The 27,675-nt window shown below is 41.4% G+C and overlaps 1 protein-coding gene across 17 annotated transcripts in view; it reads right to left on the reverse strand.

The window, feature by feature from the left end:
- Window positions 1-27,675, reverse strand: part of LRRC7 (leucine rich repeat containing 7) — a 358,992-nt gene that overhangs the window by 15,470 nt on the left and 315,847 nt on the right. For 4 of the 17 annotated variants that reach the window (XM_077276750.1, XM_077276747.1, XM_077276746.1 and 1 more), the window contains 6 exons: window positions 24,590-24,625; window positions 24,287-24,421; window positions 17,485-17,601; window positions 15,478-15,732; window positions 7,962-8,054; window positions 5,276-5,350 (listed from right to left, as the gene is read on the reverse strand). In XM_077276750.1, coding sequence (XP_077132865.1) covers window positions 5,276-5,350; window positions 7,962-8,054; window positions 15,478-15,732; window positions 17,485-17,601; window positions 24,287-24,421; window positions 24,590-24,625 — 711 coding nt within the window. The remainder of the gene's footprint in view (window positions 1-5,275; window positions 5,351-7,961; window positions 8,055-15,477; window positions 15,733-17,484; window positions 17,602-24,286; window positions 24,422-24,589; window positions 24,626-27,675) is intronic. The other 13 variants (XM_077276763.1, XM_077276761.1, XM_077276762.1 and 10 more) reach the window with 11 other exon arrangements.

A 27,675-nucleotide genomic window follows, 5' to 3' on the forward strand; every position in this document is an offset into this window, starting at 1 on the left:
GCTGCTCCTTATACGTGCTGCCAAGAAACTGCCGAGCTCAGGAGTCTTCAGGACGGCTGTTTAATGGCTGTAAACTAATTTAATATGCGTTACTGCGAAGCATAATTGGCAGAATAACATGGTCGGCTCGGATACTGCGGAGGAACCTTCTGCCGCGCACCGATCTGCATGCAGTATTTTACTGTATAAACAGCCGGGCGTTCGCCGCCTTAGGAAAGCGCGCGGCCGCGGCATCCAGGGAGAGAGGCGCTGTTCAGGCTTGAAGGTCGCGCTTATTTCACGGTTCACCTACCCAACGCAACAATATACCACTTACATCGACGGAGAGAACTTTTCAAAAGAAATAATGAGCTCAGCCGTAAAAGCCGATCGTCTCCGCTTAAATGTTATTTCCACGTAATCTTGACACATTTCAATAGGAACACCATCAGTCAGGCACGTTACCTAGCAACTAAAGACCTCGCACCGTCCTGTTTTGTGGGTATTTATAAAGACGAAACGCGCTCTGTGTTTACTAACACACAAAAGGATTAACCCCTTCTGGGGGTTCACCTCAACAACCAATCAAAATACATTTTATATTTTTACAGTGTTATTTTACTGTGCTGATAATGTTTCCTAATAAATCTCCATACGTGTGAGGGTGGCTTTATTTTATTTGTTTAATCTTCTGCAAAGAGTTATGTGATTAAGTTTGTGTATGCCTGCAGTCACCACTAGAAGGAGCTCAAGAGCTCACTGCATACAGTCCATACATTGGGCTCCATAATAACCCAGTATACAGAAAGCTCCTGAGCTCCCTCTAGTGGTGGTTGGCAGACAACAGAATTTTATCTTTTTTATTGCTCGATTTTAATAAATTACTTTTATTTTCCCTCAATACTTGTAATTACCTTTTCTCTTAATGTGTGTTTCACAGTCTGTCATGTTTTCTCCTCTGCTCCTTCATCTAAAAGGTGGAAGCATGTCTCAAGGTATGCTAAAACACATTTATATTAGGGGTTGAAATTGAAAACTACAACTCCCATGATGTCCCACAATTCAGAAATTAAAGAACCAAAGAAGATATGGAAAAAGAGCAAAAATCCATCCAAGCGCTCCATGGATGGAAATGTAAACGAAACATAAACTATACTTTAAGGTGAAGTACTCGGTGCACAAATATACCGATTTCTGTGTGCCCACCAGCTACAACAAAGTAACCATTATTGATGGGACACCAACACTTTCTATCAGACATGATTTTCCCGGGGCAGGTAGGATCCAGCACTAATAAAAACGGCCTAAGTCTATTTTCACACTGCATATTTTTCTTGCTATGAAAAACATCCCTTTTCAAGCAGAAAATGCTTCAGGAATTGCTCCTTTCCTTTAGTATTTCTTCGTAATACTGAAGTGCCTTTTTTTGAAAGATGTTTTTGGTTGGTTGTTTTGGGATTTTTTACATTTTTTTCCTGTCTTTTATTTTGCATTTTTCGAGGGGTAAAACTATTAACGACTTTTTTTTTAATTACAAATAGAGCCTGCATACTTGGTTAGCGCTCCTCGCATCAGTCTAAGGCTCTGTTTACACCTGCCGGCCAGTGGCACTAAATGTCTGCCGATAAGCTGCTTGTTTGCTTACACAGGCACTTCACATGCACACAGAAGGATCTGCTATTATTCTCATACTGTCTACACAGAACGATGTGCTGCTGAGAACGATGATCTTTAGTGCAAACCGAAAGATCATTTCACCCGACGAACGAGTGTTTTGCTTATTTGTTGGGTGATTGGCAGCCCTTTAGATTTGTAGGCTTTTGGCAGGGGAAAGTTACATTTGATAGAGAAAGTGAGCCCTATCAGAGATAGGTCGCCTTGTCGTGGCTGGTGGGATCTGATAAATTGGCCAGTTTGTGCCCTAAGTACTCCATTGTATAAGTATATTCTATCTAGCAGTAATGCAGTTACATTTCATGTACTGAATGTTTGCAGACATGTAAGCGCTGCTGTGTTCTTTGATTATGTATAGTATGCGGTCATAGCAGCTTGCGCCTGTTCACGCTTCATTCTGGTAGGAGGTGCTTTTTTTTTTGCTTTTTTTAATCTACGGTATTTAGTTACTTATTTTACTCACTTATATAGAACCATTCATTTCTCAGCACTTTCATTCATCATCTCTATCCCCATTGGACCTCACAAGCCACATTCCCTATCAGGATGTCTTTGGAATGTGGGAGGAAACCGGGGAACCCGGAGGAAACCCACACAAACATGGGGAGAACATACAAACTACTTGGAGATGTCTTTGGAGGGCCCAGGACCCCAGAGATCAAAAGCAACAGTGCAAATCACTAAGTCACCATGTTATCGTTTGTCTAAAAACAAAATCTGACCAGCACCTCCTGATAGAATAAAGCATGTGTGAACAGATACCAGCTGCTGTGACTGCAGTAAATACAGACCAGATATTTAGGGGTAGTGACTGCCTCCATATTTGTCGGAGTACTCCTCCCCTCCCATCCTCCTGAGGCTGCTTTTAATATGCCCTGGATCCTTGCTGCCCTTTACATTTGTAGACTTTTGGCATGATGGAGTAAGGATACCATCAGAAAAAGAAAAGGTCGCCTTGTTGTGGCTGGTGGGTTCTCCTGAATTGACCAATTTGTGCCCTAAGAAACTATATTAAGTATATTCTATATAGAAGTAATGTAGTTTATATTCTTTATAGTCAATGTTTGGATATTTCTCGGCACATAGAGAGGCTGCTGAACTTCGGTCTTCATATAAACCACTTATTGCGGCTTTTACCTGTTCACATTTGCTTCATTCTCTGAGGCTACTTTCACACATCAGGTTTTTTGTTTCAGGCACAATCCGGCTAATTTTATTAAAAAAAACGGATCAGTTGCACAAAGTGAAAAACTGATGCGACGGGTCCTTTGTTCTGCTGTATCCGTTTTTGTTTTTCACCCGGGAATACAGTAACTTCCTGTTCCGGGAGAGAGAGATATGCATGATTTCTGTTAAAAACAGGATCTGGTCGCCGGATCTGGCCATTTATACCTTTCATACGTTTTTGGCAGGATCAGTCGATGTGCCGTTTTCCGCCGGACAGAAAAAACGTTGCTCTGGACGTTTTCTCCGTCCACCGGAAGACTAATTTTTGATGGATCCGGCAAAAAACGGATGAAACTTTGACACATCAGGCGCAATCCGGCGCTAATACAACTCAGAGAAAAAACGGATGCGGCGGAGAAAAAAAAGGATCCGTTTTTTAAACAATTTGCCGGATTGTGCCTGATGCAAAAAACCTGATGTGTGAAAGTAGCCTTAGAAGTTGCTGCTCAGATTTGTATTGTGTATCTATCTATCTATCTATATAGAGAAAGATAAAGCAGCTCAAAATGCAAAAAATTTGAAAAAAAGTCCTCCTTGACTAATAATCTGTCAGATATATAAAGATAAAAAGAGGCATCACTTCATTAATAGGCACATGGGCTAACGAATTCCTTACTTTTTGCCTATTGGAGTGCTGCCTCTTCTTATCTAGTATCTATTAAATATTTGTTACCTATCATATATCTTTTAGACATGAGTGAATATCGTTGGCTCCCTCCTTATTTGTCTTGCTAATAGCGCTTACTGTAGAAGCTGCAGCAGGAACCCGGATACCTGGATCACTCCCGATAATCAGGTGTCCGGCACCGCAGCTGCATGTGTCGCGGCTGTGCGATAGTCACAACAAACAGGCTCTCCATACATGTATTGTGACGGTCAGACAGCCGCGACACGTGCAGCCGCGACACGTGCAGCCACGGAGCCGGACACCTGATTATCGGGAGCGATCCAGGTTCCCGCTGCGGTTATTCGATAAGCTCTATTAGCGAGCCGAATAAGGAGGGATCCGACGATATTCACTCATGTCTACTATCTATTATCTATTTATTATCTATCCACATTGGGGAAAATAAGTATTTGATACACTGACGTTTTCGCACGTTTTCCCACCTACAATGAATGGAGAGGTCTGTAATTTTTATTGTAGCTACATTTCAACTGTGAGAGACAGAATCTTAAAAAAAAATCCAGAAACTCACATTGTATTATTTTCACATAAATAATTTGCATTTTATTGCATGAAATAAGTATTTGATACAATAGAAAAACAGAACTTAATATTTGGTTTAGAAACCTTTGCTTGCAAGTACAGAGGTCAGACATTTCCTGTAGTTCTTGACCAGGTTTGCACACACTGCAGCAGGGATTTTGGCCCACTCCTCCATACAGATCTTCTCCAGATCTTTCAGGTTTCGGGGCTGTCCCTGGGCAACATTGAGTATCAGCTCCTTCCAAAGATTTTCTATTGGGTTCAGGTCTGGAGACTAGCTAGGCCACTACAGGACCTTGAAATGCTTCTTACGGAGCCACTCCTTAGTTGCCCTGGCTGTGTGTTTCAGGTCATTGTCATACTGGAAGACCCAGCCACAACCCATCTGCAATGCTCTTACTGAGGGAATGATGTTGTTGGCCAAAATCTTGCGGTACATAACCCCATCCATCCTCCCTTCAATATGGTGCAGATGTCCTGTCCCCTTTGCAGAAAAAACACCCCCAAAGTATTATGTTTCCCCCACCATGCTTCACAGTTGGGGCGATGTTCTTGGGGTTGTTCTCATCCTTCTTTTAACTCCAAACACGGCGAGTGGAGTTGATACCGAAAAGTTCTACTTTGGGTTACCAAATTAAATACAATAATGTGAACACTTGTTGCCAGGCTGCAGAATACAGGCTGTCATGAACTTCAGAATATTGTATGCATTCGAACATCTATGCAGATTACCATACTATAAGAGGAATTGCCATTTGTACATGGAGCTGCACTCTGTACCCCCAGTTTCTCACCCTAGTATTGCTGGGGACTCAGGACACATAGTGGGCACAATACTCTGGGCATTGGCGCCTGTTGTCTATGATTTAATCCAGCCCTGGTTCTGACACCTCTAGGTCAGGGTATAGGAGTTACTCACCCCTCACAGTTTCAGATGGAGGCCCATTACTTTTGAGGGATCGCAGTTCACCTTGCATGCACTCGCCATATATATTTTGCCTGAACCCAATATACCACTGTACTATCCTTTTCATCTGGGGTTGGGGCCAAGTCTTGGCAAAATGCCACCTAAATGTGAGAGTTGTAGAATCATTTCCAGATGGTCCTGGGACGAGGTTCACATTTTCCCTTGTAAACGTTGGTAAGTCTGAATAAATCCATAGAAGTAAGTAAGGAGAATCCTACCTGTAGGATCTTATCCCCGGGCCGGAGCACACCGTATGCTGGTCCATCAGGTTGAACCCTAGTAACAAAGATACCCTATAAGTCAGAAGTAACAGAGGTTAGGAGTCTTTCACTAGTCCTCTACACTGAATACTACTCAAGCTTGATGCCTCTGGGTGTCCAGCAAAAGAAATGGAGACGGCTAATACCAGAAGATGTGATGTTAGGAGAACGATCAATGACACGGACAGGATACACAATGGCGACCTTGACTGCACACAGATGGTCATTCACATGGGGCTACTATGGATCTGATGATCATATGGAGAACAGTAATCACTTGCCATCCCCCATTACTGTGCTTGTTGTTTCTGGCTCGGTAAATGCATCCCAGTGCACGCTTACTTAATGAGACCCAGGCTTTTACATAACCATTCATTCTGCAGGACCATGCATAGGGTAATGGATGGCTATATCCACCCTTGTTGCTTTCAGCAGCCCTGCAGTGCATCCAGCATTAAAAAACAGGTATTTTTGCATGTGGTTTTGCCATAAAAATACCCTTTTGTATAGGCAGGTCCTACGCAGGCCTACGTGTCTCCATGGTAACAGACTACAAACAGTCCCTGTGTAGTCTGATCCAGCAGGCCTGTGTTATTCCACATTTCTTGATAACCTGCAGGCTGTAGAAGAGGAAACAGCTGATACCCAAGAATTCCTGACTGTAGGATGTGACTATGCTGGGTTTACTTGTAGTCTATAACGTTGGAAACACAAAGGTCTGTGTAGGAGCTAAAGTCACATTTTAGAGATTTTTTTTTTAATCACGTATATGGTCAATGTTGCTGTGTATTTCTACTCTGGAATAATAACTTGGATGCAAACGTATTCCTAACCCCTAAGGGGGGAGTCTCGATCCAAAAACAATAACTTTGAAAGGTAGTTTTATATGGTTTGACATCCTGCATCAATCCCTGGGGTTGCCCCGATCACTATACCAAATATAAAAACTGTGCAACTGTCCTTAATCTTTAGATTACGGTCTGCAAACTCTGTCATTATCATAAGGGTATAGTGCGCCACAAGGGGAAAGAAGACTAAATTGGTCATATTGGAGTTTACAGGTTGGTTACATTGTGTCCCTACCCCCTTACCACCTTCATATAGAATTAATACTTATAAGCCCATGGACTTGATTGATTCATTTAAAAACAGCTGCAAAAACATAAAAACACAAAACAAAAACAGCACAAAACACAGCAGCACAGAGGAACAAGAACCTGAAAAGGAATTTTGCCTTCTTTGGTTCTGCTAAATCACCATCTAAGGGAGGAGGGGGGTCTTATTTCCAATCTATGTGGTCTGACTGTCAACGTAACACATAATTTACTATGTACTATTTTTTCTGACTTGAACGCCCCGCCCTTCACCGTGCTGTGATTTTAATTACATCCAAACACAGTTGGTTCTGAGCTTCCTATAAAAGCAGGCTTTACCATGTTATTAGCCATAAGTAAGTGTTCACACTAGGCAGTCAGCTCAGGTACCCATCCGTTTTGAGATTACCTTGACGTTTGGTGGATGGGCTCACAACTTTTGGCCAAATCTTGTGCTAAGAATCTCATGTGTTTTTTCATAAATTTCACAAGCCATTATGCTATTCACATTTCATGTATTGCACATTTCCTTGCCTTAGCACAGTAAATTTTGAGTGCAGCCATTGATCTATTTGCTATATGACTTTTCTGGTTATGCACCAGTTCAGACTATATTGTTGTTCAGTCAGTTTTCTTATATTTATAACGTAACACATAATACCACGGTCAACAAAGAAGTGCATTAAGGAAAGAGCGGACTGCCTGGAGAAACTGCAGGACTGCACCTCCAACGCCGTATTCTGCAGTCTGTGTAGAGAGACCCTTCCTGGCTAAAGTTTTGTCTTCTTTTCCAGGACAGAGACCTCCAAAGATCACGTAGCCGGCCGTACACCTGGCCAACAGTTCTGGCGCCAGATCACCGATCATCCGTTATTTGCTCCGGCCACCAGATGTAAACACATTGAACGTAACTGCAAAGATAACTCTGATCTATGTGTAGCAGCCACTGCCAGGTACAGCAGATCAGACCCGGGTCCAAGGAATAAGAGCTCTGCAGCAGCAGCAGCCAGCGGTGGCCTCTACAGCGGTTTGCACTCCATTAGACGGGTTTACATCCGCTGTCACCGGAGCTTATAGCAGCGTATCGTGGAGGGGTTGGATCCCCGCGGTATGATCTCGATGACCTATCCATAACTTATCAGTATGCTATGACCCCTTAAAGAGCCTAATGTGAATATCATGGCTGTAGAAGCAGTCAATGTGACTACTATGTGGACCTCAGGGGGTGATCAGATGTCATATTCATTAGTGAACATGTGGAGGCTCGCCATCTACATTGGTGCACAAGGGTCATACCAAACATGTCTCCAACATAGAAAGGTAGTAAAGGGGGCAGATTTTACGTTGGAGCATCACTACAATCTATGCTCCTCTGTTTTGGGTGAAAGTACCTTTCCCTCAGTTCGTACCTACCGGTAATGGCTAAGTTCTTTCCCTGCACTTAATATAGCAGGATCCTTTCAATGGCTTCAGGATTGACCTCTTAAGTGTGTCGGTCTATGAATAAAATGAAGAACTGTGGTGGTGATACAGTGATGCCCCCCACTCACTTTATCGGATGGTTTGAACGGATTTCCTTGTCCACTTAATCCACCGCTGATACTGAAGCCGAGGCCGGGATTCTTCTCTATCCTCACACAGTACTGGGGAGAGATGGAGGAAGACCGTCACACAGGTATGAGGAGTAGGACCACATCGTCTACGGGAAATGATCTCACCACAAACCTTCTCACTGGGTGTAAAGGGTTGGTAAAACTCTTACATAGCCACAAAAAGGGAAAAGATGGAACGCCGTTTTCACAGGCTCTGAGGCTCCCCCTAGTGGTGGCTGGGTGAAGCCAGAATCTTCTCACTTACCTCTATATGAGTGTGTCAATTATAGCAGGAGATTTGGGTCTCTGTACGAGCTCCCTGGTAGGATACATTATCACATGAATCTGAATGGAATTTTGGATTTCCTCCATTTATAGGAGTTATACCACAATCATTATTCTTTTCTTTTCCAAAGAGGTCTATGCATTCATAATATCTAAGAAGAGATTCCCCTAGAAATCTAGTGCGTGTTTTTTTCCTATACATTCATCACTTATCTTCTTCTGTTCAGGTAGAAAAGGACCACGGTCTGCTCTGTCCAGAAACTAAGACCAAGGCCTTTATTTTTACATGATTTTTGTTTCATTGATTTTAGTGGATTTCCTTCTGCTTAAAACGCATCCTAACTTTTGATCATCCTGTTGCTTATAGGGCCAGAATGCTGAGCTGATGAAATGACAATGTCCGCCATATACTGTCATGGCCGAAAGTGTTTGCACCCTTGAAATTGTTCCAGAAAATGAAGTACTGTACATCTCCAGGAAAATTATTGTAATTATACGTTTTGTTATATACATTTATATTGGACATAATTTCACAAAAAACTCCAAAAATGGGCCTGACAAATTTGAGTGTAGGTATCGTGTATTCTTTTCTTTGTAGGTCTCATTCCATTTTCAGTAAATAGTAGAATGATGTGCTTTACCAAAAAGCTCTATCTTGGTCTCATCTGTCCACACAACGCTTTTCCAGAAGGATTTTGGTTAGTCGCATACACTTTGGTAAACTGCAGTCTAGCTTTGCTATGTCTGTGTCAGCAGTGGGGTTCTCCTGCCTCTCCTGCCATAGCGTTTCATTTCATTCACATGTGGACGGATAGTTCATGCTGACACTGAGCCTGCAGGACAGCCTCAATTTCTTTGGATCTTGATTGGAGCTGCTTACCCACCATTCGGACTATCCTGCGTTACAACCTTCCATTAATTTCTCTCTGCCGTCCACATCCAGGGAGATTAGCTACAGTGCCATGGGTTGTAAACATCTTGATTATGTTGCGCACCGTGGACAAAGGAACCTCAAGATCTCTGGAGATGGACTTGTGACCTTGAAATTATTGGCATTGTTCAACAATGTTGGTTCTCAGGTCCTCAGACAGTTCTCTTCTCCTCTTTCTGTTCTCCACGCTTAGTGTGGCACACAGACAGACAATGCAAAGATTGAGTCAACTTCTCCCCTTTTTATCTGGTTTCAGGTGTGAGTTTCTTATTGCCCACACCTGTTACTTGCCACAGGTGAGTGTGAACGAGCATCATATGCTGGAAACAAAGTTGTCTACCTACAATTTTGGAAAGGTGCCAACAATTTTGTCCAGCTCATTTTTGAAGTTTAGTGTGAAATTATGTCCAATTTGCCTCTTTTTCTCTGTTTTTTTGTGTTGTTCCAATACACACAAAAGAAATAAATATGTGTATAACAAAACATGTGCAACTGCAATTATTTTCTGGGAGAAATTCTTCATTTTCTGGAACAATTACAAGGGTGCCAACACTTTCGGCTATGACTGTATGTACAGCAGATATGTGCACTTACTCAGGAGCTGAGCCCACTCCATACAGTGCGGGTGTCGGCTGTGTTATACAGCTGGCACATCTCGCACCAGTCTGACAGCATCATTTATGTTAGAATAGGAGGGGCTGCCTCTTGTGGCCATCGGCCCCTTGTGATGTGATCAAGCAGTGCCGATGAGTTTCTGCTGTGTTAGGCTGGGGTCACACTTGGCGTAAGACAATACGCCACGTATTATACGTCCGTACTACGGCCGTAATACGGAGAACTGTTCCCAAAATATTGATCCGTAGTCAGGGTGTGTCAGCGTATTTTGCGCATGGCATCCTCCGTATGTAATCCGTACTGCGAGATTTTCGCGCAGGCTTGCAAAACCGACATCTAATGGATTTATGTGCTCAAATGTTCGGGAAAACATATATACAGTATATATATATATATATATATATATATATATATATATGTCATTGAGACACATATATATATATTCTGTATATAGATTTCATTCAGCGCGATATCTGTGAACAGCCGGTAATTCAATTGCCGGCTTTTCATTTCTCCTGCACAAACCCGACAGGATATGAGACATGATTACATACAGTAAACCATCTCATATCCCCATTTTTTTTGCATATTCCACACTACTAATGTTAGTAGTGTGTATGTGCAAAATGTCAGCGCTGTAGCTGCTAAAATGAAGGGTTAAATGGCGGAAAAAATTGGCGTGGGCTCCCGCGCAATTTTCTCCGCCAGAATGGTAAAGCCAGTGACTGAGGGCAGATATTAATAGCCAGGAGAGGGTCCATGGTTATTGGCCCCCCCGTGGCTAAAAACATCTTCCCCCAGCCACCCCAGAAAAGGCACATCTGGAAGATGCGCCTATTCTGGCACTTGGCCACTCTCTTCCTGTAGCAGTGGGATATGGGGTAATGAAGGGTTAATGCCACCTTGCTATTGTAAGGTGACATTAAGCCAGATTAATAATGGAGAAGCGTCAATTATGACACCTATCCATTATTAATCCAATTGTTTGAAAGGGTTAAAACACACACACACACACACACACACACACACACATTATTTAAAAGTATCTTAATGAAATAAACACAGCGGTTGTTTTAATAATTTATTGCTCTCTCAATCCATTTGCAGGCCCTCGCTTGGCAAAATAATAAACACACAAGATACATACCCTCAGCTGAACCGTCACGTCCCACGAGGTAATCCATCTGAAGGGGTTAAAATAATTTACAAGCAGGAGCCCTGCAAATGCAGCTGTGCTCGTGCTTGTAATTCCCCGGCGAATGAAGGAAATGTAGGTCATTGACCTACATTTCCTTCAGTCGCGGTGATGCGCCCCCTGGTGGATGTCCTCATATGACCTGGAGCATGGGAAAAAGTTCCCAGGCTGCAGTTCATGAGAACATCCAGCAGGGGCGCATCACCGCAACTCAATGTAAGTACAGATCCAGCTTTCCTTTCAGCACCCGGGGATTACAGGCACGAGCGAGTGGTTTATCGCAGCTCGTGCCTGTAATATTAGTTAACCCCTTCAGATGGATTACCTCGTTGGACGTGATAGGACATCAGAAGGTATGTATCTTGTGCGTTTATTATTTTGCCAAACGAGGGCCTGCAAATGGATTGAGAGAGCAATAAATTATTAAAACAACCTGTGTGTTTATTTCATTAAAATACTTTTAAATCATGTGTGTGTGTTTTTTAACCCTTTCAAACAATTGGATTAATAACACAGGTCAACAAAAAAAAAAAAATTTTCTGGTGTCCAAAATATTTTAATGAATTTGGGGTATTTTTGGGGTGCTGATTCTGAATATGTCATCAGTTTTGCCAGATTGGCTCAAGTTTTTGAGATTTTTGGTATCTGATTTATAGCACTTGTTGGTAAATGCGACGCATCATCTCATTAATTTCTTTGGATTAGTACTTGAACTGAGCAGTTCTCAATATAGTTTTGTGTTAATTAGTGTTCTAAAAGTTTGTTCATAGCTTGATTTTTGCACTAACTTTATGTTGTTGTCTGTTTTCCAGTGAAAAGCATGAACTCATCAAGAAGAAGTTGTCTTAACGATCCAGACTCATTCTGTTACATTTGTGGTGAATACACACTGCCAAAACATAGAAGAAACATAACAGACTTCGTAAAAAAAAGTGTATTTTGCCTATTTTGGGGTTATGCTTGGGGACCAAGACAAGTTTTGGGCACCACACATAGTGTGCAAAGCATGTATCGAATTATTACGAAAATGGAGCAAAGGACAAAGAAAAAGCTTCAAATTTGGTGTTCCAATGGTGTGGAGAGAGCCAAAAAATCATCATGATGACTGTTATTTATGGTAAACACAGGTACAGGCACATCTTCACAATGAGGGACAGGCCTTCTTGCAGATTCCATGTTACTCCCATTTTCGTTTCTTATGCTTATTGAATCCTTGCACTTGCACTGCACAGAAATAACAGTCATCATGATGATTTTTTGGCTCTCTCCACACCATTGGAACACCAAATTTGAAGCTTTTTCTTTGTCCTTTGCTCCATTTTCGTAATAATTCGATACATGCTTTGCACACTATGTGTGGTGCCCAAAACTTGTCTTGGTCCCCAAGCATAACCCCAAAATAGGCAAAATACACTTTTTTTACGAAGTCTGTTATGTTTCTTCTATGTTTTGGCAGTGTGTATTCACCACAAATGTAACAGAATGAGTCTGGATCGTTAAGACAACTTCTTCTTGATGAGTTCATGCTTTTCACTGGAAAACAGACAACAACATAAAGTTAGTGCAAAAATCAAGCTATGAACAAACTTTTAGAACACTAATTAACACAAAACTGTATTGAGAACTGCTCAGTTCAAGTACTAATCCAAAGAAATTAATGAGATGATGCGTCGCATTTACCAACAAGTGCTATAAATAAGATACCAAAAATCTCAAAAACTTGAGCCAATCTGGGAAAACTGATGACATATTCAGAATCAGCACCCCAAAAATACCCTAAATTCGATGAAATATCTTTGGCACCAAAAATGCTGTTGACCAGTGTAATGGATAGGTGTCATAATTGACGCTTCTCCATTATTAATCTGGCTTAATGTCACCTTACAGTAGCAAGGTGGCATTAACCCTTCATTACCCCATATCCCACCGCTACACGGGAGTGGGAAGAGAGTGGCCAAGTGCCAGAACAGGCGCATCTTCTAGATGTGCCTTTTCTGGGGTGGCTGGGGGCAGATGTTTTTAGCCACGGGGGGGGCCAATAACCATGGACCCTCTCCTGGCTATTAATATCTGCCCTCAGTCACTGGCTTTACCACTCTGGCGGAGAAAATTGCGCGGGAGCCCACGCCAATTTTTTCCGCCATTTAACCCTTTATTTTAGCAGCTACAGCGCTGAAATTTTGCACATACACACTACTAACATTAGTAGTGTGGAATATGCAAAAAAAATGGGGATATGAGATGGTTTACTGTATGTAATCATGTCTCATATCATGTCGGGTTTGTGCAGGAGAAATGAGAAGCCGGCAATTGAATTACCGACTTTTCACTAACACCGCTGCGTATTTCTCGCAAGTCACACTGCTGGTCCGTGTGGAATCCGTATTTTTCTCGCCCCCATAGACTTTCATTGGCGATTTTTTTGCGCAATACGCTGACAAACGCAGCATGCTGCGATTTTGTACGGCCGTACAACGCCGTATATTACGGATCCGTAATATACGGCTAATAGGAGCAGCCCCATTGAGAAGCATTGTGCCGTATGTAATGCGAGTTTTACGGACGTAGTTTCTGCGCTCTTACGTCCGTAAAACACGCATGTGTGACCCCGGCCTTATTCTGAATAAATAATATCTCATAAGATTTATCATTTATCCCCTGTAGTGAATGCCGAAATTGTAAAGTGGAAAAATTTATGTTTTTTGGTCGTCACCACCTATGTAAAAAAAGATTGAACAAAAAGAGATCACAAAAAAAAGAGACGCTAAAATTAATTGAAAAGAAATCCATACAACTTATACTGCAAAAAAAAAAACTCATACAACTCTATCACCCATGAAATAAAAAGGTGATGGCTATTAGAAATCAAAAGAGAAAAAAAAAAGTACAAAAAGAAAACAAAACAGAATGAAAGATTGGGATGAGCTCCAAACTTTCTGCATAGACATAATTTTTAAAGATAACACATTAGCTACCTGTAGCCACCACTAGGGGGGGCTCACTGTACTATTATTGAGTCCAATGATAAACAGTATGCAGAGAGCTCCCTCTAGTGGCAGCTGCAGGCAGTCACAATGTTATCTTTTAAAATAGTGCAATCGCAGGGAATTGGAGGCGCCGATTCAGCAAAATAAACCATTGGTGGCATAATGATATAATAATAAATTAATTCAATCTATTTTGTGGATGGACATTCACTTTAAGACTACCAGGCAAAAATATAACTCTGGACTAAGCTGCTATCGTATAGGAATATCTGTTCCCCCCCCAAAAAAAATCATACTCTTACAGACAATATAAAAATTATGTCCAAATATGATACAAAATACATTTTTAGGGTTGGTGCTTGAGGTGGAATTAAAAAGATATGAAAGCATAGATCAAGAGAAAACTGTCAATTTTATGGCATTTCCTATAATTTTATCAGGGCGTAATAAAGCGGATCGCCTGAGTCTTAAGAGCGGTCAGTGTCTTTGCCCTGAACGGCTGATTTATGGCTTTGATAAAGTGTGTGATTACACTGCACAGCTCATAGCATCTGCACCTTATATTAAATAAAGATATAATGTGACATCATAGATAGATAATCGAGAACAACGGCATCTCGAGAGGGAAAACGTGAAGGAAAAGCACAAAAAGAAAAAAATAAGGGAAAACTAAAATGCATGCTAAGGCAATGTGTAGTTCTACGTCTGTCATCCTTTATACACTCGCCTATTTTGGGGTTTATAGCTGCATGAATTTTTTCAGTTTTTTACATTGCGGCATACAGAGACAGAAAACGTTTTCATCTCTTTGACGTGTTGCATGTCTTTTTGCCGGATGAGTTCTAATTTTAATTGCAGTATTTTTGGACTTCATATAAATTGTTAATTAAGTTTGAGTAACTTTTTTCAGGTGGGAATGAAAAGAAAAAAAAAACAGCAATTCTGCCATAGTTTGAGCTTTTAAGATTTGCATCATTCGATACGTGGTATAAATACTTTATTCTATGGGTCGGTGTGCGTTTTTTATGTTTACTACCTTGGCATAAAAATGGCACATTTATAGGGAGAAAAAGTCATATATTACATGGATAGTTACAATTGTAACAATACTATACAGATGCATAGAACTCAGAAGCGGAGCTTGCTCCTTATGCAGCAGGAGCTGACTGTTATACAAAGCTAGGCTCCTACTACTAAGGTCGAGATTGGAGATACAGGTGATCTTGGCCAGTAAACCGCTTAGTTGCAATAGTCAATAGGCATCTAAGCGGTTAGTCAGAGGTAGCTGGCCTAGTCTTTCTATGTGCCCCAGTTGGGTGGTGCTATGATCTGTAATGGCAGTGGAGGGGCTAATAAAGGCCCTCAGCTGTGCCATCTTTGTACTCATCCTTGGCACTGGTATGTCCATAACACTCCGCAATAATAAATTAATAATTAAACAGAGGCAAGAAGTGTTCCCACCTGCTCGGGATATCCATCCATACTCCTCTGTCCTTTTGTTTGTATCAAGCAGCGTCCGGACTGAGGGCCTCTTTGTGCAGCTGGGATCTGGATGGGCAGCGGAGATTGGTACTGCTGAATGGTCACCTTGTTCATGCCACCGTCATAATGCGGCTGCTCCCTTGACCTGTGCTGCAGGCTCTGCGATCCCATCAGCGTCTGGATATGGCTACCTGCCTGTGGGTAATGTAACCCGTTAGGCAAAGCTTCAGGAAGCTGAAAAGAAGCAATTGTTACAGTACATCTCATTCGTTCTGCTAGAAGAGGACCTCTCGTGTGTATGACACTTGACCGTCATCCGCCCCTTCAGACATCTATAGAAGTTCCCGATCTATGGATGCAAAGTAGGTTATGCTACCTGCTAAACTAATTGGGCCAAGACCGTCCCCCAGGAAACACTCAAGAAGGACCTGGGCCACAGTTGCCCAGAGAGTTTTGATTTTTCACCCATCACAATGTTATGTTACTTCAGGAGCGACCTCTAAAGTTAGAGGGGGCCTCTCGTTTTTTTTCCAGGGTATCCCCTGAAAAATGGCAGAGAAGAGGATTTTAATTAGGGGTGCAAAGTCCTAATCCCAATAACGAGACATACAATAAGGCATGAAACCATATCCCCATAAAGTCCTAACATCAAGAGGACAAGCAGTGGAAAAAAAAAAAAAAACAAGAGAGTTCCTAACCGAGACGGAAAGTTGAGGCACTTGGGGTTCATTGGAATAATAACCCAACGTTTTGGGTAGGTTTGGAGTTTGTGTTCTGGTCACCCATAAAGTGGCTGTCTCATAAACAATAATCATACATAAAATAGATGATTAATTAAAGATCGCTGCATGTTTGGTAGCCGAGACCCCTACCATTCTCAAGAACAGTGGTCCCAAAGTTCCCTACGGATGGAGCAATAATGAGCACGTGTGACCAGCACTCCTTTAGCCAGATGGCCACACATGCTCACTACCAATCCAAATAATGGGGGTCTCAAAGTCCCTATGTGAGTGGAGTAGAAGTGAGCATGTGTGACCAGCACTCATGTCGCACTTCCTCCATTCACACAGGGGACTTTGGGACCTCCAAAATTACAATTATCACTTATCCATTGGATAGGTAATATATATCATTTTAAACATACTGGAAAACAAGTGACCGGCCAGTGGGTGGTGAAGGTTGCACAGGTTTGGGTTTTTATTGTAATGTCAACTAACATATTGACCCCACTATTTGGGTAGATCTCCACTTTAACATTAGAACTTATCTGCAAAGCTGGCGCACTGGTCGTCAGATCAGAATTGGGAATATTGCTTTTTTATAGTGTCACTTTCTGGTTAAAACAGTAACACAAGTGACCACAGTGCTGCAATGATGGTGCCATATGTAGTCAGAACCAAAATATAGTATTATGACCCCAAAACATCCAGGAAGGCGAATCCCCCTTCATGAGTTGATGCTTTGAGTAGTCCGGGCACTCGATGTATTTCAGCTGCACACAATCTGCGGTGAATTAGGAGACTTTTGTATTGTACGGGGGCTGCACCCTGAGGGTCTGAGCGAAGCTATTAATTCGGAGGCCCGCTGTTGGTTCTCAGCGGCAGCGTTACCGTATAGACCTCATGCAGTCAGTGCATTACATGGGGCGATGCACTCATGTGCCACCTGTAATTAGATTGGTCACGGCTCACGCAGAGCCAGAAGAAATAAGAAAGACAAACACAACATGGAGGAAATCCTGCACACAGCACCAGAGGTTAGAAAACCGGGCTTTCGTTGCTATGCAGATCATGTTGCAATCTGTCCGCCAGTCAGTGAATTGATTTACACAAGTTTGCGATTGGTTTTTGGTGAATTAAAGGGGTCCTAATGTTACTCTTATTGTAGGGACTTCCAATACATCAATGCATCGGTCCTGGCCACGCTCAGATATAAGGCTGCACAGGGTGTTTATGGGGAGGGGGTCAATACTTGTCACTCATGTACCTTCTTAGAGACCGTTTCGGGTGGTACGTCTCTTCGTCCCAGTGGATACGGATTCCACTGACTGATAGATATATCTTCTTGCCCGTTGTCTAGGATGTTGCTCTGCTGCGATGGAGTCTGCGTGTGACAAAAACAATCAGTCACTAAATGCAGAAAAGAATAGAAAGAGTAAGAAAACCAGAAGTAACTTATAAACCGATGCAAAGTGCAGGGATAGTAACATTAGGACTTGTCAGACAGGCAGGAGAGAAAGAAATGTTAGATATTGATCGATAAGTGATAGATAAGTGCAAGACACAGTTAATGAGGCATAGCCAATAAATGGAGGAATAATAAGATAAATAGGTGATAGATAAACCGATACAAAGATCAGATAGATTTGAATCAAATCTGAATAAACACCTATAATTCTGCTTGTTTTTTAAAACTTTATTCCGACTTGCAAATAAATATTGTCCCATGTCATTGTCGATCTGCTATGTCCCCTCAGGATAAAGTAAAATGACCCCCCATCTATCTGCTGAATCGCAAGGCGCGGACCGAGTGGCTCCTCACACCTACGTGTGATTCGGGTAAGGTCATTTTTAATTTCTGATATATTCGCTAATGAGACAACACCTTCCCCCACATGGCTGCGAAAAGACTTGATGAAAAGCATCGAAGAACAAGTCCCACTGTAATATCCAATATTTCTGGAAACACAAGCCCCTCGGCTGGTGCGCAGCCTACTAATATCTCATCAACATGGACCCAAATATCTGCATTGGTATAGATAGGGGGGTGAATACTTTTGCAACACCGAACTCCCAGCAGCACCATTCCATTGCATCTCCTAGGGGGGCAGAACGTGACCTTAAAAATATTACTTGGGACACGATCTGGTTTATGACAAAGGAAAGGAAAAGAAATATGAAGTAAAAGTCTGCTGTGGCCCGTGAATCTGAGTCTTAGGACTAACAGCCCCTGAGCCGCTAAATGACTGCGTGCTGATTCATCCGATTCCCAATTACAGACGACAGCGGCAGCTTCGGCCTCCTGCACAGGATTACTACCTGTTGGGCCTTTCCCGAACAGAAGAATTTTTATGGTTTTCCATTTTACAATATATCCTCACAAGTCATTTTCAGAACAGGTTGACATAGTGATTGATTCTGATACAGAGCGCCAAATCCCCTGCACAGCCACCACTAGAGGGAGCTCACGGCCATGCTGTGTTAACCCCTTCACCCCATTTTCGTTTCCATTTTTTCCTCCCCTTTTCCCAGAGCCATAATTCTTTTATTTTTCTGTCCGCATTTATTTAATCTTGTGTCCAATTCAATATGAAAAATGCGGTGAAAGGTCTTCTTTAATGTGTGTACGTAGTATACTATACCTAGGGGTCTGCAGATTGTGGAGAGCTGTCTGATGAGGCTATTTGTACCCTGTGTGTCACCACATCATCAGCATCAAAAGGAGAAAACCTGGGTGTGCGACTAACCATATCAGAATGGCATAGTCCTCGTGTTATGCCGCCAACCTCCTTCATCCCAGGAGGGGAGAGGAAATGCTGCAGCTTCATTACCCCTTCCCTAGTAGAGATTATGGACTGCGCAGGGCACCATCAATCACAGTAAGGCCCCTTTCACCCATCAGTTTTTTGCCATCAGTCGCAATCCGTCAAATTTTGAAAAAAAAAAAAACAGATTCGGCGACTGATGCCTCTGGATCCGTTTTTTTCTCATAGACTTGTATTAGCGACGGATGGCTTCACGTTTCATCCGTCGTTCACCGGATCCATCGGAAAATTGTTTGTCCGGCGGTCGGAGACAACAAAGTAACATTTTTTGTGTACGTTAAAAGAACGGACAGCGATTGATCCGTCGCCGTCTGTCGTTTGCTAGAATGGAAGCCTATGGCACTGGATCCGTCACATGACGGAATCTGGCGACGGATTCCGTTTTTTTTTAACTGAGCATGCTCCAATCCAATTAGCCAAATCCGCTAGTCGGATCCGTCCAAAAAACGGATCCGTCACATCAGTTTTTCACAATCTGCGACGGATCTATCAAGCCAACGGATTGTGACTGATGGCAAAAAAACTGATGTGTGAAAGGGGCCTAAGTCCTTGTCTTGGTTCATGCCACCAATCTCCTTCATGCCAAGACATGAATGCCGGAAGCTTCATTCTCCCCCCTTCAGCATCCCCGGTAGAGAATAGGGTCCGCTTTATCCTTTTTCCTATTACTAAGGTCGTGTAGATTTGCACAAGGTCACGCAGTGAGCTGTAGTCCCACCCTGTAGGGTCCCTACATTTTCTGCCTTTCCAATATTAGCAGACAGAAAACGGTTCGGATCACAAAGTTATTTAGCTTGTGACATCGAGTTCGGCTTGTACGGGACTGGGACCGCACTACCTTAATAATTAAAGTCCTATTCATTTTTGGAGAGTGATTTGTGGCCACCAGCGCATGTATCTATTACATGGAGAATTAATCTCATAGATCAATTACTATTGCAACTGGGGGACTGATACTTCATAACGAGGGAAGCTCATACAATCCTATATAAAATGTATCTAAAGCCCTCAGTTATCATAGGATCATACATTCCCTTATTTTTAGAAATCAGACCACCAGCATTGTGAGGAATAAGGAACGGGGCTCAACGTCAAGTCTACATGCAGAAGAATACACTGATTAAAACACATTCACTTGCCAAAAATATGACGTTTTTTATGGACAAAATTGTTTTTATCATAAAAATGCCTCATGTGTCCCATAAAGGGGAAAACAGATGGTTCTACGCAATCTATAGCTGGAACATAAGCCATCCTGACATGGTTACTGCTCTGGGGTCTCTTGCTGCCTCGTCTCTAAAAAATAAGTAGCAATAGAGGTAGTAGAGCCTGAGAAACCACTAGGAATTGGGGACATTTTGACGAGAGATAATGGCACCATTAATCATGTGTTTTTTTCTCATCACCTTTGCTTCGTACAGTTTACCCCACTGCACTTTACAACCACTCCACGTTATCTGGCACTAGAGTGTGAAAAGGCACCAGTTATGGGGGCAATCTGGACAAAGCTCCCTATGGAGAGACAGACCCCAGTGTTCCTGTGCTGATTCTCCACTGTTATATATCAGGTTTGCCTTTCTCAACCCAACCTGAGCTGGGGCACAGCTTCTCACCGACCGACATATTGATTTGGCCAGATGACATAAAAGTGATAGACTGACGATACGTCAGCTTAAATCATGGGGCTTCATAGAGTCACAGACAGACCACAGATACAGATATACAGATGGCAATATACAGTGTATCTGCTTACTATAACCGGGGGTCTCCAGGGGAGGGTATAATAAGCTACACACAGACACACAGTGCGGAGACACAGAGGGTCCAGGGAAGTGAGAAATCTCATAATATATATATTAGATAAACTCCTCAACATTGACACTGTAACACCAAGAAGGAAAAGTGAAATTATGGAAATCACAGGATGGAGACGTTACCGATCTGCAAATGATTAAAAAATGGAAGCAACTTTTAAAACATCTGGATTTCTTCAGTCTGGAGAATAAGCATCATGTGCAGAAATCCCGGCACTTATAGCCTCGGCTGCTATTTAGATACTTAGTGGTTCTCTAATAACTGTCCTGCCGAACTGAATGAACTTGAGAAAATCATCATGATCCTCTGCTGGCAGCTCCTGTGTTATGGCCGATCAATGATGACCCCGATGTGCTTGATGAAGACAAGTGCGGAGACGCTGCAGACCATGGGTGCAAGTTTAGGTCACGCAGGCTGCTCACAATAGTACAAATAATGTAAGGAAAAGGATTCAAGGGACACTATCGTGTTCCCTCGTGAAGGCCTCTTTATGACATTAACCAAAAAGAAGTATTCTTTTCAAAGATACGTCTATTTCTTACATACATTGGGTCATTAGTATTTGCATTAATTAATTACAGCATCAGGCACTTTATATTATGAATTAATGTATCTTTAATATTGATTAATGCGTGTACAGCAGCCCCCATAATTTTGATTGTTTCAATGGATGTATTATTGTTTTGATTTATTTTTTGCCAATCCCGTGACGTATCTTGCCCTCTCACATATCATTGTTTTATATTTCATTTTTTAACCTCTTTATTTTTTGTATTATGTCTTGTGTAATTGTTTTTATTTTCTTTATTGTCGTGCAATCATGTTTTAATATTTATCAATAAAAGTTTATACTGTATACAATTTTCTGTGAATACTTCTTTTTGGTTGAGGCTTGGTATTTTGGTATTCATGGTACAACTTACAGTAATTGATTCTTATTTATGGGATTTCTTTTCTATCTAGGTTTTTGCTCTTTATGACATTGTCCACGTAGTCTCCAGATTGATTTTTGTATCCAAGACTAAAACAGGACTCATCATAGAAAAGGACAGACCTCGAATTCAGCCTCCATTGCTGTACTGCTCTGCACCATGATGGCCTTTGAGAGCGGGGGCATGAGGTCAGTAGACCCCTGTAGCTGGATGTCTCACTCATAACCCAGTGTCATGCAAATACTTTTTGATGGTTTGTGTGGTCTCAGTAAGTGACATCAAAATTTCACTTGCAGTACTGAATAGATCAGTACTCGCTGTTCTTCCAATCTGCCGAGACCACGTGGACAATGTCATGAAGAGGTCTTCAAGACGGAACGTCGCATCAATTCCACTACTGGGATTATAGTGGGGTCGCAAAATGTACAATAGGTGGATCCCTGTAGTCTTCATTCCACGTTCACTAATAACTCGATGTTATGTTGATTTGGCCGTGGAACCAGTGACACGGCCATTTCTCCAGAGTGTTCCACCAGACGTTTTTAGCAGAACTCTAGGCCGTCAGTAGCTTGTGCTACTGTAAGCAGCCTGTGAGTTCTACAAGTGCTACTATGGCTGCAGCGTCTCCGGATTTGTCTCCCATCGATCACATCTGGGACATCATTTATCGGCAATCAAACAGGGAGCTGCCAGCAGAGGATCCTGATGATTTGTCCAAGTGCATTCAGCCCAGCAGAACATTCCTCAGACAATCATGAGTGATAGCAGTTGAGGTTGTAAGTGCCGGGATTTGTGTGTGTGGCGCTCATAGTCCATACTGAATAAATTAAGATGTTTTGAAAATACGGCTTCTATTTTTTCATCATTACCATGTCTATTGTACATGTGATTTTCATAATTCTACAACTTTTCCTTATTGGTGTTGGAATTTCAAATTGAGCAATATACTGTATATGTACAGTATATATATATATATATATATATATATATATATATATATATATATATATATATATATATATATTCTTAAAAGTGTTTTCTTAAATATAACATCACGTATCCAAAGAGAAAGGGAAAATGCATGATTCTTGGGGGAGCACGTCATCCATCAGCACAACTTCACTGCAGCGTAGGAGTTTAAATGGAGCAGCGGTCCAACTTGTGTCCTATAGCTTAATCTATCTATTATCTATCTATCACGGCAATTTAACTATCCATCTAATGGAACAGTCCTCTGCAGAAAATGAACATAGATGTAGGTCACATTCTTCTATTTATTAGTGATTGCCGCTGAACTGAACCTAATTAGACAGTATGCTTTCAGTCCAGCTAATGGAGGACAAAGATAGAGCCCAATGTATCCTAAAATGCCTGCAGAGAAGCTTCCACGTGGCTGGAGACCAATGCTCAACGTCTTTCCCAGAGTAAGAGCATACAGCAAGGAAGGAGATTAACTTTTAATGTAAAAATATATATATTTTGTATGTATTGAGGTATTGTCAGTATGTTTGTGTACTGCTTCTACTGTCCATAAGGGCCCCATGTGCTCTCAGAATATTGCATTATAAGACATTTTTATTGTGCAGAGTATGACTGGATATTAGAAGTTCTAGAAAAAAACAATAACAGTGTTTCCAAATACTGAAACTTAGATAAAAGTGTTTTTCACTTTAAGATACGTGGTTCCGAAAAGCTTTGATACTTGTGAAATAACAGAGTGTTCAATGGTCCTGGTTAACAAATACATTAATTTTGGCCTTTGCCATGTGCCTATACAATCCAGATAGCTGGATTTTTGCTGAGCCAACTGCAAGTCTAAATGGGAGAGGAATTGTCACGCACATTGAAAATCAGATATTAAGTATTGTGATGTCCTATTTTTCACCTTCATGTGAATCAGCAAATGAGCAACTCTTTACTTACTAGCCTCATAAGCTTTGCAGCACCTTCTGCTGATGCTAGCATAATATTAGGACATTAGTCAGAATTTTAGATTAAAAGCATAAGCTTCAACAATGAGGCAAATGTAGTCCCCATGGTTGTCACTAAAACCATCACTACAGACAATACTGGGGTATACACTGACCCCATGGCTGTCCCTAAAATTATCATGAACAACAGTGTATAATAGCTCATACCTTGCACAATAAATTTGCCAGATGATCACATTGTATGACATAACTCTTATGTGTAAGGATGTTTAAAAATGTTTATGTGAAAATATTGCAATCACTGCAAAATAAAATTTTGCAGATTATTAATTTGTAGTCATTAAAATCTCACATTTCTGTCTTCAAATGGGAACATATTTCTAATCAGAGGCTAAATATGTGTCATAAACCTGTCTCTTTTACAAAACTCTACAGCTCTGGCAAACAGCAAATGATCACAATGTTGCTCACGAGCAACTATCAGTGATCTTATTTGCAATTAATCTGACTCTAGACAATGTTTTGTAGAATTATTTAGATCTATGCTGGTTCAGCCATATACTTACGTAGTAGAGAGGTATATCTTGGTAGTTAGCTGAGTGAGGCATGGTATAAGTCATGCTTTTGCCATCATGCATTGCTGGGAGGTTTCCAGAGTGCAGCATGCCAAGGCTTATGGTGTTGTGCTTATATGCAGCATTCTGAATGAAGGAGACAATGGGGTGACAGGGTATGAACACACATGCTGCACTTCAAACTGCACAAACAAGGCTAAAAGAGTTAACAGAGGTGAAGCACATTCTGGGTTAGACATTAGCAAACAAGGATCATAACACACTGATACATTACAATAAGACTGATACACTTACAGAACTGACATAGAGAGATCCATTCTGTTTAACTGCCTGGAAAACCACAATGCAGGATTTAGTGTTTTCTAGTGAAAACTCAAACTCACAATACGGAAAAAAAGTCCAGTTATAAGAATTATGTATAGAAAATAAGTGAATCCCAAACTCTAGTAGTGATTCATTTTCTATTGTCCCATTATACAAAACAGTTTTTAGAAAACAATCTTGTACATAGAAGGCAGTATTACAGTAGGTATAGTCTTGTATATAGAGGCAGTATTATAGCAATATTTATAGTCTTGTATATAGGGGGCAGTATTATAGTAGTTATATTCTTGTACATAGGAGAAGTATTATAGCAGTTATATTCTTGTACATAGGGGCAGTATTATACTAGTTATATTCTTGTACATAGGGGGCAGTATTATAGTAGTTATATTCTTGTACATAGGGGCAGTATTATAGTAGTTATATTCTTGTACATAGGAGCAGTATTATAGTAGTTATATTCTTGTACATAGGAGCAGTATTATAGTAGTTATATTCCTGTACATAGGAGCAGTATTATAGTAGTTATATTCTTGTACATAGGGGTAGTATTATAGTAGTTATATTCTTGTACATAGGAGCAGTATTATAGTAGTTATATTCTTGTACATAGTGGCAGTATTATAGTAGTTATATTCTTGTACATAGGGGCAGTATTATAGTAGTTATATTCTTGTACATTGGGGCAGTATTATAGTAGTTATATTCTTGTACATAGGAGGAGTATTATAGTAGTTATATTCTTGTACATAGGGGCAGTATTATAGTAGTTATATTCTTGTACATAGGGGCAGTATTATAGTAGTTATATTCTTGTACATAGGAGCAGTATTATAGTAGTTATATTCTTGTACATAGAGGTAGTATTATAGTAGTTATATTCTTGTACATAGGGGTAGTATTATAGTAGTTATATTCTTGTATATAGGAGCAGTATTATAGCAGTTATATTCTTGTACATAGGGGTAGTATTATAGTAGTTATATTCTTGTACATTGGGGCAGTATTATAGTAGTTATATTCTTGTACATAGGAGGAGTATTATAGTAGTTATATTCTTGTACATAGGAGCAGTATTATAGTAGTTATATTCTTGTACATAGGGGCAGTATTATAGTAGTTATATTCTTGTACATAGGAGCAGTATTATAGTAGTTATATTCTTGTACATAGTGGCAGTATTATAGTAGTTATATTCTTGTACATAGTGGCAGTATTATAGTAGTTATATTCTTGTACATAGGGGTAGTATTATAGTAGTTATATTCTTGTACATAGGGGTAGTATTATAGTAGTTATATTCTTGTATATAGGAGCAGTATTATAGTAGTTATATTCTTGTACATAGGGGTAGTATTATAGTAGTTATATTCTTGTACATAGGGGCAGTATTATAGTAGTTATATTCTTGTACATAGGAGGAGTATTATAGTAGTTATATTCTTGTACATAGGAGCAGTATTATAGTAGTTAAATTCTTGTACATGGGGCAGTATTATAGTAGTTATATTCTTGTACATAGTGGCAGTATTATAGTAGTTATATTCTTGTACATAGGGGCAGTATTATAGTAGTTATATTCTTGTACATAGGAGGAGTATTATAGTAGTTATATTCTTGTACATAGGAGCAGTATTATAGTAGTTAAATTCTTGTACATGGGGCAGTATTATAGTAGTTATATTCTTGTACATAGTGGCAGTATTATAGTAGTTATATTCTTGTACATAGGGGCAGTATTATAGTAGTTATATTCTTGTACATAAGGGCAGTATTATAGTAGTTATATTCTTGTATATAGGAGAAGTGTTATGCAGCGCCCCAGAGTCCTGGTCGTTGCAGTACTGACGCTCCGCCGCTAAGGGGAGTGATGGTACGTCTGATGGCACTTAAGGAGTTCACCTGACCAGGTATCACAGACACCAATACACTTCACAGTCTGGCCTCCAGGGAGAGTAAAGGGTACTATGTATTAGGCCACTCCTCACAATCTGGTAAAACTGGGGGTTGGATAGGAAGTTAGCTAGAAGCTGACTGGGTTGGAACCAGGCAACATCCTGTGGCAGGGGGTGTTGCAGGGGAAAGATTCAGGGGGGTCCCTGTCAGGGGTAGGATCCTGACAGAGGCCTAGCGAACAAGACAGAGCGTTAAGGAACCGCGCCTGCACTACATTGCGGCGGTATCTCAAGAAAGGACAGGAAGCGAGGTTTATTGTGAGGAGTGAGAAACGAGATCACAGCAAAAAGGAGATAACACCAGTAGGAGTCGTGCCGTAAGACCGAGGCAACATCCTACTGAGGCGCGTAGCCGGAACGCCGAGGAAGTATTGGGCTCCAAGCATTACTTCAAACCAACGGCAGGACAGTTAATTATAGGTTGGCTGTCTCACCTAAATCACCTAAGCAGACATAGGGGGCAACTGTGGGAGAGGGGCGTCACTAGGGTCCCGGAAGAACTCCAGGCCTACCCGTCATACGGGTGCGTCCTAGCCATATCATCTGGGGGACGGAGAAGAACATCAGAACAGATATAAGTTGTGAGAAAGAACATCAGAAACAGACACAACAGTTGTGAGGACTATCCCGTGGTGCTCAGCAGGGAAGTACTACAACACACAGGCGCTAGAAGGTAGGCACAGATTTCCACCTGCAAAGGGAACTCTGGATGTGCCTTCGGACCGGCCGGTCTCAGCCAGCCCTGTTAACAGTACTCTGGATTGAGGATCCTGAAGCCTTCAGTAAAGAGGTAAAGAGACTGCAACCCTGTGTCCTCGTTATTCATCGCGACCTACACCACGCACCATCATCACACCTTTCATTGGACGCCCCTTAGCAGGGTCACGGACCGGGTCTAGCCACCGTGACAACCCCAGGACCGAGACAGAGAGGCCCGGTACCGAATACCCCGCGGCCCTGCGTCTGGGGGCGCTCCAAACTTGGCATCACGAACAGGATCTACTTAAGCCTGAAGAATCAGGTCATGAGTGCCTTGGAACTGTGTCTGAATTGTGCTTGAACTGTGATTTATTGCAAAGACTGTGAATTGCCATTTGCCGC

Source organism: Ranitomeya variabilis, chromosome 8, assembly GCF_051348905.1.
Source record: "Ranitomeya variabilis isolate aRanVar5 chromosome 8, aRanVar5.hap1, whole genome shotgun sequence".
NCBI lineage: Eukaryota > Metazoa > Chordata > Amphibia > Anura > Dendrobatidae > Ranitomeya > Ranitomeya variabilis.